General features: G+C 40.2%; 1 protein-coding gene across 1 annotated transcript; it reads left to right on the plus strand.

Moving 5' to 3' along the window:
* Positions 1-12,715: 12,715 nt before the first annotated feature.
* LOC107043154 lies at positions 12,716-14,304 on the plus strand. The gene is made up of 2 exons (XM_015264496.1): positions 12,716-12,873; positions 13,371-14,304. The coding sequence occupies exons 1-2, from the start codon at positions 12,716-12,718 to the stop codon at positions 14,302-14,304; spliced, it is 1,092 nt and encodes a 363-aa protein (XP_015119982.1).
* Positions 14,305-14,826: the final 522 nt, after the last annotated feature.

Below are 14,826 nucleotides of genomic sequence, written 5' to 3' on the forward strand. Positions count from 1 at the left end.
GTACGCATTGTATAAACAATCGTGATCGACCTTGATACCGCTTGGTGGATTGCTGGAGAGTTGAATCGATGTCGAATGCAATCCCACTGAATGAAATAAAAAGTTTCCAGAGAATTTTCAAATGTTTTATCGTTTTTGGGAATAATAATAATTTCAGAAAAATGTATTGATCAGGAATATGATAGAAATGATTTTTTCTCAAAATTTGATATGCAGTGTTTGGAGGTGAGTTGTGGCTGAGCGTTTATATTTATCGGCCGTCACGTGTGCGTAAACAAAACTTCTCCCCACAGCGCTCGGTGAATCGTTGAAGAATAAGAAATCTAACTGCATGTGTAATTTTCATATTAACATAGAAAAATGATTCTCCATAGACAAATGTTCATTATTGTTTGAATGAATAGTAAAAAAAAAATCCTTCTATTTAATTATGCACAAGTCGTCTGTCCGATTATTCCAAAAGTTTCAGTTATTTGTTTACATGAAGGCACGTGCGAGTCTGTCAGCTGAGCGGGGCGGCAATGATCGCTGGTGGATAAAAGTGTGAAGTCGAGATGAAACAACGTCGATTCAATATATATATGCGATTGAGAGGATTTATCAATGCGGAATAAAGCAGACTGTATATTCCACCGATTAGAGAGAGAAGATGTGGCTCCAAGAGTGTGTGAACACCTGAAATTATTCTTTGTCGAAGGAATAGATGAATGACACATTATTGATTAAAAAAAAATGCACTTTATCAAATTTGAAATTTCAGGTTATATTTTTTGAAAGATGAAATTTGGAAGATACAGAATTAATCGATGATGATGAGGAACAACAATATTTTACATAATTTAATTTGTGGAATGGCAGTTTTCAGTCAAAAAAATTTCATTGAAATCACTTTCTTTGGTTTTGAGATTTTGGTAATTGTCTTCGACCCACTTTTTCAAACGATACACATTGGCCAAAGCACAGTGGATTTTCTGATCACGTGTGTTGATGTTCTGATGGATTTTCCGATGAGAACAGTCTTTGATATTGTAGTTGCCAATGTTTGGACAATTGTAATCATCCAAATTTATGAGTACATGTGACTTTCCCACCAGTTTCTCCAAGTCTGTGATTTTCTCTAACCCTTTCACATAAATTTTTGTTTGTTTCTTCAAGAAACTGTCAAAAACTTTCCCAATATCATTGTAATCACATTCACCAGTATTCCACAATATTCCATGATGATTACGCGTCAGCCATCTGTTGGTTATTACATCCTGCGTCTCCAGATCACTCCAGGCACATGGTGGTTGGAAAACAATGTGGATATGAAGCGAACTCTCATCAACTGGTGACTGAACTGACACTACACCCAACTCTTTCAAAACAAAATGTCCTCCTCTGCGGAATCCTTGAAAATCAATAATTAATTCCATGATGATATTCACTCGAAGATTAAAGAATGTCTATTGCCAATTTGTTCTCTGACAGGCAACAGAGGGAGAAGGACCCCCTCTTATACACTCCATGCACTGTCATTGGTTATCCCCCCACCTTCATCTGATTTTCAACTTTTTATGTCTCGCCATCAAAAATAAAGTTGAAAGAGACCTCATCCGAAGAGGTATCACTGCTATCAACGTTGAATACGCTCACCACATGGTCATCTTCTACCCCATCTTCCCCCTCATCGTCCCTCATTGGACTCACATAAACCTCTGGCACCCTCGCTCCATCTGCTTGCTCCATCGCTCTCATCTCCTCCAACGTTTTTATATCTGCACTGCTTCCTACCTCATTGCATGAGTCACATTCAGGGGAAGTTTTACCCTCACATGAGCTGCAATCAGGAGATGTTCCCTCATCTGCCATAGGTCCCTGGACGAAGACGTAGACATCGTCTTTTTTAACCAGAATAGTACGCACACCAACAAACGATAGATAAACATCGGTGATTCCATCCATTTCCTCAATAGCCCTCATGATGTGTGTCAACAACGTCGGCATGGGCAATTGCATGAACTATTTGAAGGGTATGAGGACATTCTCTAGGATACGATGATAGGCCTCATCCATATTCCATGTTGCAACATCCTCAAAGGATGTATACGATTTCTCACATATCTCAAAATCTATATGATGCGACATTTTGTCTATAGAACACGTAAATTGATAACTTTCACAAATAACTTTTTCAAATGAATGTAAAAATCCTGTTTCTTCTGTTCAAACTGAGTGAATAGTAATTACGATGTGGTATTATCGAAATTCAATGGTGAACTGACGATGTTTATGAGAGTTTATACAAGCTGATCTCATATGAGGAGAGGGAGGATGGGGTTTCAAAGAATCCAAGTATACCGAACGTGGTGCAGTGATTTTGTATATATTATCAACGTCGATACTGGCATAGAGGGCACTCTGCTATTGGTGGAGGCGTTGGACTGAGTGGTATTGTACCCAATGAAGACCAATGCGTGCGACAATAGCGTAAACCAGCGATGCTTGGATCTCTCTTCATCATCTCTGGCAATTTCTCCTAAGCTGCATCAACAGTGTCCTTGGCAACGGTTGCAATGAAGTGTTTGGGGAGATAAGAAATTTCCTGGCTTGTCAACGAATTCAAATGTTGATTTTCACAAAACTTTTTCAATGATTTTTCTAGAGACCGAGCTTCATATCTAGCGTACCATTTTTTTAAGCGCACCATATTATCCACCGCACAATAGTAGTGGACAGGACTTCCATCATAAAGGCTATGATGGTATGTACACTTTTTTTCCTCCTTCAGGTAATTCAGAACGGGACAACCAAGATCGTTCAAATCGTCAACTGGTATATCTCTCTTGAGGATCCGATCCACCCACTTCTTCTTCTCACCACCTTGGACGTAGATGTGTGGGACATACTCCACCATACGATTGACAAAATCACTTAATCCCTGGTACTCAATATCGCCGGGAGTTTCCCAGTGCAGCCCGTGATGATGACGTGACAACCACTGATTTGTTTCCTTATATTTAGGTAGCAAATCATCCCATTTGCGAGGTGGGTCCACCAGAGCCCAGTCATGGAGAAAATTTCCATGTTCATTAACTTCCAATGCAGATATTGCGAATTCTTTCACAATGAACTGATTTCCAATATCTTTAAAACCCTCAATATCAATAACTACCGCCATAGTGCTGTTGTTCAGATGCGAAACTGACTGAGATCACCCCTCTATCTTCATGTCTCTATGCGTTGTCATTTAGCATCATGGCGGATCGGTTGAAATTAGCCCTCTCCACACGTTTCTGCTGGAGGGGTAGATGAAGCGTTGTCTCAAGACACTCACGTTTTTACAATATTAATTTAATAATTTTTGTTATTGTCTGGCCAACTCGCAATGATGAAGTCTGTCAGACGGAATTCGAAGAAAAAAAAAACTTTTTAAACATCACAGAGGGTGAATACCTCTCTTGCGAGCGCAAACCGTTGTCGATTTTTCCGCGAAGAATTTTTCAGTTGACTTTCTTAGAAATATAATGATGCAATCGGCGGCACCCCTGTGGAATGATCTCAGAGGGCGCCAGCTACACCTCAACGTGAGAGAGTCACGTTTTCATAATATTAATTCAATATCCGTTATGGTGGAATGATTACATTCCATAGTGTGTCTGGTTAGCATTTCTACTGGTCCATGGTACGATGACCGTTGGACAAAATGACGGTTAAACAAAATGGCGGTTGTGGTGGGGGTATGCCAAAAGCGATCTCTGACGTATGAGATCTGGTGGCTTTATAAGCAGCCCCCCAGACCCACTGTTCGGTACATTCCGATTCAACGAGCTAAGGTGCATAGTGCTCTCCTTTTGTGTGATGTCTGATCACGAAATAATTTCAACTTTAGAAATCGTTACAGTTCGTCAATTCATTCAAAATATGAAATTCACCGAGAGATTTAAGAGAAATGTGGAGAACGAGACCATCGAATCAATTCTCTCTGCAGAGTCAGATGACTCTGACAACGAGAGCTCCACTGATGGTGAGTTGGTAGTTGGGCTGATAGACCTTTCCGGAACATCTTCGTCTGAAGTGAATAGTGAGACAGGTGATACAACTACTTGGGATTCAGTTTTCAATGAAATACTTGTTCCACAATCATCTGGAAGTGGTGGTGGGACAGCGGCTTCGGACACATCTGAGTCACCAATGGAGCCTGACTCAACAATTGATATGGAAGAAGTGCACGATCCAATGGTCATTCCGGAGGATCCACAGAATACCGCTGATGTGGCTATCACGATCCCCGAGTCCCCTGAGAGCCTTGAGTCAGTAGAGGGAGGTTTGGATGTACCTCCCGAGGTAGCAGAGCAGGATGATTCAGCTGTTCCTATGATTCACGATCCAATAGAGGAGAGTCCAATCATGTCTGGTGTTTCAGACTCTCCAGAGAGCCCAGAGCCAGCTGAGAGAGGACCAACTCTGCCTATTATTCCAGACTCACCGGAGAGCCCGGAGCCAGTCGAGAAAGGCCCAGCAGTGCCTACTATCCCGGACTCGTCAGAGAGTTCAGAGCTAGCAGAGAAGGGTTCACTTGATATCTCAAACCCTCCAGAGGTTGACACGCTGGAGAAAAACTCACCCATCATTCCAGAGAGCTCTGAGTCAGTGGAAAAAGACTCACCTGTCATCCCAGAGATACTCGAGAACTCAGAATCTGGAGGTTTGACAAATATCAGTAAGTATTTACGAAAAATTTTTAGATGTCGATCCAACTAAAGAGGCATGGGTTGTAGGGTCCTTCCAGAAATGTGATTTTCAGACGTGTGGAGGCAGCAGCCATGCGAAACATTTTCAGTTTCGGTAGATCCAGCATGAAGATGTCAGACACTCGCTTTGGTAGGTAAACGATGCACTCATCGTTCAACACAACTGTCACTTTGTTGCCAAACTTCGTAGGGATGATCTTCAAATCCGTCACTGGATACACCTGGCCGAGAGTTAGCTCTGCTCGACGTTTGGTAGGCAGGAAATCCCCCATAGTTGCAATTTTATTGATCTCATCGAGATTCGTAGCTTGGTTCATCTCCATTTTGACTGTTCTCTCTCTGCTGTTTTCACTGGNATGGTTCGTCTCCATTTTGACTGTTCTCTCTCTGCTGCTTTCACTGGATATTGTTGGACAATTGTATGGTCACCGTTAAAGGCAATCGACTGGATAAACACTGATTGCACTGATGGTACTTATAGTCTTTCGATTAGGGGAGGGGAGGATGCGATTATTGGCTATTATTTAAACGGTCATAAGATTCTTCGGGGGAGTGGGGTAACATGCAACGTATTTCTCAACGGAAAAATTACTCTCAGAATCTCAACCGTCAGATAATTCTTGAGAATTCCATCCAACGTATTTCTCAACGGACAAATTGATCGCAGAATCCCAACCGTCGATAATTCCTGAGAAATTCAGTAGGTACTCGAGATGCAAACAAAGACGATCGTTGCTATAAATGGATGTGCATCTTCATTGAGTTCGCTAGTGTAATTCCAAGATGGAACGTAACATCATCCCCTGTGCTCGAATAATTGAAATTCTGGAACATGCTTACCAGAATGCACTCTCTCAAGACATCGACCAATGGATTAATCGGTGTATCCACTATATTCAACTTTNCGAACGTAACATCATCCCCTGTGTAAGAATAATTGAAATTCTGGAACATGCTTACCAGAATGCACTCTCTCAAGACATAAACAAATGGATTAATCGGTATATCCGCTATATTCAACTTTATACAAAAACTCTCACCAAAACTAATCTCTCTGTTGGTGAGAAAAATCAAATTCTATCGACAATCGCACGAATCCAAGGATACCAGGAGAGTTTCAGGAATAGACAACGTCGAGGAGGTCGAGTGCAGGTGCCATCAGGTAGCAGAGAAGAAACACTCACAGATCGAGTACGCTGGAGGGATGGCCCCTTAGCCTTCCAAGGTCGCATACGCACTGGTACTGTGATTAATCTACAAAACAAGGATCCAGCTGCCTTTCTGAGTGATGCCAAAGAGTTAACAATTGTGCGTTTGAAAAATGTTCTCGAGACTAATGGGAATATGAAAGTGAACAGTATATTAGCTGGTAAATTTCAAATAAAAAAGGAAGAGGTCATCACCAACGAAATAGAACATTTTAATACGAAGAATGCAATTATTCTACCAGCTACAGACCTGGGGGCATGGTTTGATGAGAATGTGATTGAACCACTGCTTATAAAAATCGAGGATTTCCAAGAACGTGATTCAGGGTGGGAATTGATCGAAGTGCTAAATTTAATGATTAATATCAATCGCTATAGTCCACTCGCTGCAGGTTTATCGACTTACGCAGAGCTACCGTCTCATATACAGTGTAAAAAAGCCGTTGTGAATATAAGAAATTCAGATAAATTCTGTTTCTTGTGGTCAGTTATTGCGGCTCTTCATCCAGCGAAGAGAAACAGATGTGTTACTTCATCATACCCACATTATGCAAGTGCAACTCTACCCCAAAGCCTGAAGAGACTTGATTACAGGGGTATTAATTTCCCCATCTCTTTAAGTGATGTTCTTAAATTTGAGAAGAGAAATAATTTATCAATCAATATTTATGGTCTTGAAAGTGGAATGAACGCTGAGACGGAGATAGTACCGTTTTATCTCAGCAAAATGGAATTAGAAATACCTACAATTCATTTATTACTTTTTTGTACGAGTGTGCATTTGCCAGTCAATGTACAGCCAGTTTATCACTTCGCGTGGATTAGTGATCTTTCAAGACTTGTTAGTGCGCAAATTTCAAATCGCGACCACCGTACATGGCTCTGTGATCGGTGCTTGTGTCATTTTCGGGAGAAAAACTGTTATAAGGATCACAAACAAGACTGCTTTGTTATCAATAAATGTAAAATGATACTACCGTTGGAGGAGAATAAAATCTTGAAATTTCGAAATCATAAATTCAAGGAACCAGTGCCATTCGTTATTTACGCTGATCTGGAGTGTATTTTACAACCGATTGATGATTATGATGATGATGATAACAGATTGTACCAGAAACACATCCCTCACAGNAATCGCGACCACCGTACATGGCTCTGTGATCGGTGCTTGTGTCATTTTCGGGAGAAAAAAAGTTATGAGGATCACAAACAAGACTGCTTTGTTATCAACAAATGTAAAATGATACTACCGTTGGAGGAGAATAAAATCTTGAAATTTCGAAATCATAAATTCAAGGAACCAGTGCCATTCGTTATTTACGCTGATCTGGAGTGTATTTTCCAACCGATTGATGATTATGATGATGGTGATAACAAATTGTACCAGAAACACATCCCTCACAGTGTCGCTTTCTACTTACAGTGTTCCTTCAATAATAACCTATCTCTCTTTAAAATCAAACGTGGCGCGGATTGTATCATGTGGTTCATGAATGAATTAAAGAAGACGGGAGAGATGGTAAATGATATATTGAAGACTGTTGTACCAATGGAACCACTTACCGACGAAAAATCGCGAGACTTTGCAACTGCTCGAGTGTGTCATATATGTGAGAAGCCTTTCAGTTCAACAGATATAAAANTCACTTCACAGGCAGGTATCGTGGAGCGGCGCATGCTGGTTGCAATATAAATTACAAAAATTCACAACATATCCCCATAATTTTTCATAATCTCTGAGGCTATGATGCACATTTTTTTATTAAAGATTTGGTAAAATATTTTGAGAGACCGCTAGCGTTGCTTCCACTAACCAAAGAGAGACATATTTCATTCAGAAAATCTATTCCACAGACGAAAGTTAGCTTGAGATTCATCGATTCGTTCAGGTTTATGNGATTGAACTTTTCACAGACGTTGATAAACTCTTATTCATTGAAAAAGGTATCCGAGGAGGAGTAGCTCAGTGCACTAATCGTTATGCTCATGCCAATAATCGTTATATGGGTGAGAATTACAATCCAAACGAAGAGGAATCATATCTTATGTACTTTGATGTGAATAATTTGTACGGTGCAGCGATGAGTCAATACTTACCCTGTGGTGCATTTGAGTGGGAAAATCCCGAAGGATTCAATGCTCTTCATGTACCTGATGATTCTCCAACTGGATATATATTGGAAGTAGACTTGGAATATCCCAGAGAACTTCATGATGCACACAAGGACCTACCTCTATGCCCTGAACATTTTGTTCCTCCAAATCGCAAGAATACCAAGTTAATGACTACTTTGTATGCCAAAAAATCCTATGTTATACATTACAGAAATTTGAAACAAAGTTTGAATCTTGGAATGAAATTGACGAGGATCCATCGAATATTGAAATTCAAGCAAGCAACATGGCTCAAGCCCTATATTGACCTGAACACGGAAATGCGGAAAAAATCGACGAGTGAATTTGAAAAGAATTTCTTCAAATTAGTGAATAATGCTGTTTTTGGGAAAACCATGGAGAATGTAAGGAAGCACACAGATGTCAAATTAGTCACCGAGTGGAGTGGAAGGTGGGGGGCAAGAGCTCGCATCGCTCTGCCTAATTTCGACAGCAGTTTGATTTTCGATGATGATATGGTGATAATTGAAATGAATCGCACGCGAATCACTTTTAATAAACCAATCTACATTGGATTTGCCATTTTGGACTTGTCGAAAATTGATATCTACGATTTTCATTATAACTATGTGAAACAAGTGTTTGGTGAGCATTCAAAATTAATGTACACTGACACAGACAGTCTTATATATCATTTCAATATTCCTGATATTTATGAGTTTATCAAACGAGATATTACGAAATTTGACACTTCCGATTATCCCGCAGAGAATTTTTTTCAAATGCCAAGAGTGAATAAAAAAGTGATAGGTTTAATGAAAGATGAATGTAAAGGGGAAATTATGACTGATTTTATAGGCCTGCGTGCCAAACTCTATACTTTCAAGGTTTTGGGTGATTTAAAAGAGAAAAAACGAGCGAAAGGTGTGAAAAAAGCTAGACTGAGGNAAACACCAAATTCTTTATCCAAGTCCTTGTCTTTTGCCGTTCCAAATCGCTGGAGATAAGTCTGGAGGTGATTTTCAATTGTATTCGGGACCATTGTTTCATNATTAAAAAAGCTACACTGAGGACAATTACATTTGAAGATTATAAAAAATGTCTCTTTCAGCAGAAAAATCTTAAAACATATCAATTTTTGATTCAGAGTAAAAAACATGAAGTTTACACTGTAAAACAACAAAAATTAGCCTTGAGTTCTAATGATGACAAGAGAATCATAACACCTGGTTCGACAGATACTGTACCTTATGGATATCATGAATAAATCAACACAGTTTCGAGAAAATATTTTGTTTTTCATTTCAAAAAATTACATTTCATTAGCATCTATCCAACTATTATGTGTATCATCAAATCCCAACCATTTTANTACTAGTGTTTTTACCAAGTTTCAACGTATTATATTTGCGACGAATTGTTTTACTTGCCTCAGCAATGTGACGCAGAACGTCCGACTCAAGTTGCAAGTCTTTACGCTGCATGTTGAAGGTTATACGTTCCATTCAACACTGCCTCGAATCTCCATGTTTAACACCTATTTATATGCACATAGCAATCGAATCCTTTTCGATACCGCCCCTCATGCAATTCACAATCTTTATTAATTGTGATAAACCCATACTTATCAGTACTCCAGCACGCTGCACACAATTCCTTGAACTGGGTATATGACATATCAGTATTGACATGATCATGATAAATGTGTNTGGATGCTTCACTCCACTCAGTTCCTCCTAACAAAAACCTCCTTTGATTGCTTCATTCTTCCCATCCACAAGTTTATAGGTGACAGGATTGGTCTTCTGTACTTTCTGAATTGTGAAAACATCTGTTGTCCAGTTGGGGGTGTATCCTTTCTCCAAAATTGTTTTATACTTGCTGATTCGCACTTTATCACCAACCTTGAATTTNCGGATACAAGCACAAGTCTGACAGAGATAGAAGCAATCTACATCTCGATGTCGACCCATGCAAAAAAATGTTCGCATGTTATCTTGTTTTTCACAGGCAACATCATCGAATATCATAATAGAGTTGGGTTTAGTCTCCTCAGGTTTAACCACTTCATCATGATCATTGAAAGGAAAATAGCCAATCACTTTCACTGTTTCCAATAACTTTTTCAAAAATTGATATTTTGGTTGATTTAGAGATTTCGAGTATACGTAAACATTTTCAAACTTCAAACCATTAGGGTGTGTAATAAGTGCAAACAGAGCGTTTGTCTTTCCACAATTCAAGGGTCCATATATGACTGCTCGTACACTATTGGGGAGGAGGGGACCGTGACGATTTTTTCGCTTATCTTTCTTTTTATCTGTAATTTTATCGAAATTCATCACAGGCAGCTTGGCCCTTTGCTCCTTGAACTCCATCTTGACGACTGTCATCGAAGCATATAAATACGCTGTATTTATGGGCTTTCTACCAGTCCCTGGGAGAACATGGCTGCGTGCAAACATGCGAAAACTCGGAAGGGTAAAGNAATTGAAACGTTCACATATGGATGCCTTGACATTACTGAAGGTAGAGTACATGCTTATTTTATTCTTTTTCATGAGAGCTTGAAAATCTTTATTGTAGAACTCTTTGCCCTGATCCACGTGTAGCTTTNGCACTTGTGACATCAGCAGCGTTTTTTGACTTGGTGGGAATGGCCCAGGCGTACTTAGAGAAAATATCTATGACAGTGAGGAGATATCGGTAATTTTTGTTGGAGTTCGCATATGGAATCATTTCCACAAGATCAGCCTGCCACGTCTCATCCAGTCCACGAACGTCAACATGTCGTCGCTTGAAATTTCTTCGAGCTGGCCTATGAAGCTCTTCAGCTATTGTCCGTTTCGTTAGATCCATTTAATTATTTATTTAACTCTCCGATCGTGTGCCAGTATTCCTTCAGTTTGCCCTCAAGATTCTTCACACGTTTGCGTANTATTGCGTCAGATTGTGCAAGCTGCCAAGGGGTCCATGCACTCAGGGTTCGATGTTGTGAAGAGTGCCTTGAAAGGTGCACGTGAGGCTGTGAAACATGCTGGAGGGAGAAAGAAAATGAAAGCTGTACCTCGGATTCTCCCTATTCCAGCAAAAATCGGTGGGATTCTTCCGGCATTCCTCATCCCACTTTTTGCAGGTCTCAGNTTGCGTCAGATTGTGCAAGCTGCCAAGGGGTCCATGCACCCAGGGTTCGATGTTGTGAAGAGTGCCTTGAAAGGTGCACGTGAGGCTGTGAAACATGCTGGAGGGAGAAAGAAAATGAAAGCTGTACCTCGGATTCTCCCTATTCCAGCAAAAATCGGTGGGATTCTTCCGGCATTCCTCATCCCACTTTTTTCAGATCTCAGTGCCACTGGTGCTTTCGCGAGTGGTGCTGCTGGTATTGCCAAAGCAATCAACGCCTCCAAGCATGCTGCCACGGCACTTGCAGAGAGTCAGCGACATAATCGTACCATGGAAGCCATCGCCCTGGGCAAGGGGATGTATTTGAAACCCTATAAGTCGGGTTTAGGTTTACATTTGAATCCAAAAAACTAGTAAGACTACCGCACCGAGCTCTCACTGATAGCGATCTAGTGAAATATGCGAAAGCCATGAAAATTCCACATTTTCGTGGTGTTTATATGAGAAATGACATGCCTCGAGGTGGGCCATGGAAGTATAAATCGGCTATAGTAAATCTTGATGATAAAAGTGGACGAGGCACTCACTGGGTGGCGTATAAAAAGAAAGATCATGAAGTCTGCTACTTTGATAGCTACGACAATTTACGTCCACCTCAAGATTTAATTGATTATCTCGGTGACGGTACTATTGTGAAATATAACCCTAAAGATTTTCAAGACTATAATACCATCATATGTGGACATTTATGCTTAAAATTTCTCTCTGGTGAATTGGTATAAAACAGCAGACAAGTTCATATATACATCAGTTTAGTGGTAACCACGATGAGTGACTCATTTACATTGACCTTGTCTGGCAGATCTTCTGTACTGGAGGCTTGGTATTTCCCACCCATTGAATTATCACCTCGGAAATCTTACAGTGTGGGACTTGTGCAATTCCTAACGTACAATTCAATTCCTAATATCGATGAAGGACGCAATAAATTTTATTTTCAAAAAGATGAAATGTCAGTACGGCTGACTATACCAACAGGGAGCTATGGAATCAGTGATCTTGAGAAATACTTAAAGAATGAATTATTAGCCTGGAGAATCCCCTTTAGTTTGAAGGCTGATGATCGGACTCTCACCACGGTAATTGAAGTGCCCAATGATATCATCAACAATTTCATGAAATCAGATTCGATTGGGCAACTCCTTGGTTTCCAAGGGGAGATTCTCGCTCCTTCTACAATCTATCGAGCTGCCAGATCTCCAGACATCATTCATGTAAATTCACTGCGGGTCGAGTGTAATCTGACTGCAGGGGCCTACATTAGTAGCCGACGTGCGCATACGATCCATGAGTTCTTCCCAAGCATTCCAACAGGATATAAGATCATTGAATCGCCTGCTCAGGTCATTTACTTGCCGATCGTTGTGCAGTCAATAGATCACCTGCAATTAAAAATTGTGGACCAAGACGATCGTTTGGTGAATTTCCGTGAAGAAGTCATCACAGCGAGACTTCATATAAGAGCTGATTAAGAAAATGGGCATTGTCTTTGAGAAGAAGATCGGTGGCAGTTATAAAAGTGAGGACTCATGCCGGAAAGTGGACAGTCGTCGAGTGCCTCTCACGAAGCTGACATCGCAGAACATCAAGTTCCTGAAGAGTCTGGGTCTGAAACTTCGCAAAAAAGTGCCAAAGTAAAGTTTTGCTGTGTCTTTTTTGCCTGCTGTTACTATCGTCTACCATGGAAGAAATGTTGAATATTCAAAAGCGAATCATCTTTGATGAGTCGATTTCTCATTATGAGATTCATGCTCATCAGCCATTCGCATCGCCATCCTTTAACAATAACGATGAAATCCGTATTTCCGTACAACATCAAGATCTCTGTCTGTTGCCNAGAATAAATGTTGAATATTCAAAAGCGAATCATCTTTGATGAGTCGATTTCTCATTATGAGATCCATGCTCATCAGCCATTCGCATCGTCATCCTTTAACAACAACGATGAAATCCGTATTTCCGTACAACATCAAGATCTCTGTCTGTTGCCAAGCAAGAGTTCACTGCATATCTGCGGCCGTTTGACGAAAACAGATAATGCCGCTGTTGCTAACACAGAACTTGTCAACAATGCCATCTGTCATTTATTCGAAGAAATACGTTATGAATTGAATGCTGTGGAAATTGATAGATGCAAAAATGTTGGTCTTACAACATTAATGAAAAACTACATTTCTCAGAGCCCCAGTCAGGGCTTTCTCATGGAAAACGCAGGCTGGAGAATTGATAAAGAGAAGAAGATAACTGATGATGCAGGATATTTTGATGTATCCATTCCCCTCAGCATGATATTAGGATTTGCTGAAGATTACCAGAGAATTGTTGTGAATGCGAAGCATGAGTTGATACTGACACGTTCACACAACGATATCAATGCCGTCATTCAGGGAGCACCTGCGGCTGGACAGCAGGCAGAGATGTTCAAAATTTCCCTCACCAAAATTGATTGGGTGGTTCCCTTAATCAAACCTGCAGACTCTCAAAAAGTGCAACTTCTCAATCAGATTTCAAAGGACAACCTAGTGCCAATCAGTTTTCGAGCTTGGGAATTGTATGAGTATCCTCTCTTACCTAGGACATCGAAACATGTGTGGGTCGTGAAAACCTCAACACAACTGGAGAAACCTCGTTATGTCATTGTAGGCTTTCAAACAGCCCGTAAGAATCAACCCCTGAAAAATGCTAGCGAATTTGATCATTGTAACATTCGAGAGATCAAATTATTTTTGAATTCACAAAGCTATCTCTATGGAAATCTGAATCTTGACATTACACACAACCAGTCTGCTCTTCTCTATGACATGTACACCAGCTTTCAAACATCGTATTACCATAAAGAGCCTGAGCCACTATTCAGCAGAGCGGAATTCTTGGAAACGGCACCTCTCATCGTCATCGATTGCTCCAAGCAGAATGAGTTCTTGAAATCTGGACCTGTGGACATCCGGCTGGAGTTTGAGTCATCAGCCGACTTCCCCAACAATACAGCAGCCTACTGTTTAATCTTACACGATCGAATCATTGAGTATAGTTTACTCAGCGGTAGTGTGAAGAAACTTATTTAATAAAAAAAAATGTTTTTTGGAAAAGGAATGTAATTTTTTAATGAAATAAACAATAATTATTCTTGGAGACCAAATATCTTTTTATTTCTCATCGCCTGCATCATTATTATTATTAGTGCTACATTCTGCCTTTTTTGTTAAAGAATTGAACATTATGATAACACCAAGTTTTAATTCCTGTAGAATACCAAGCATTGGTATAGCTGGACTCTTCTCCCTCAGATCTGGCCCCCTCTTCCTCTTCAATCCGTTGCTCGTTGATGGGCCGTCATCATCATCAGCATCATCATAAGAACTACTCCATCGATCTTGGACGAAATCGAGGTTCACTCTCACTACCATTTCTTCAATACACTCGAGAATCACATCCAATTTTTTTGAAATATGGCTGGGCAATGGTAGCACAGAATCATCAGATTCTTCTTCTTCATGCCTTTTCCTCAAATCACGGTGATTTTGGTCCAAAGACAGGACGTCTTTGATAAGACTCCAGATATTGTCAGGTAGAAGATCAGCAAAATA

This window comes from Diachasma alloeum, unplaced genomic scaffold, assembly GCF_001412515.2.
Source record: "Diachasma alloeum isolate Michigan unplaced genomic scaffold, Dall2.0 Dall_scaffold_00548, whole genome shotgun sequence".
Taxonomy (NCBI): domain Eukaryota; kingdom Metazoa; phylum Arthropoda; class Insecta; order Hymenoptera; family Braconidae; genus Diachasma; species Diachasma alloeum.

Bases quoted from the DNA above. Each gene is read 5' to 3' on its own strand.
- LOC107043154 (XM_015264496.1), top strand. From the start codon at position 12,716: ATGGGCATTGTCTTTGAGAAGAAGATCGGTGGCAGTTATAAAAGTGAG. The intron at 12,874-13,370 runs GTAAAGTTTTGC...GGAAATTGATAG, and splicing joins CTTCGCAAAAAAGTGCCAAA to ATGCAAAAATGTTGGTCTTA.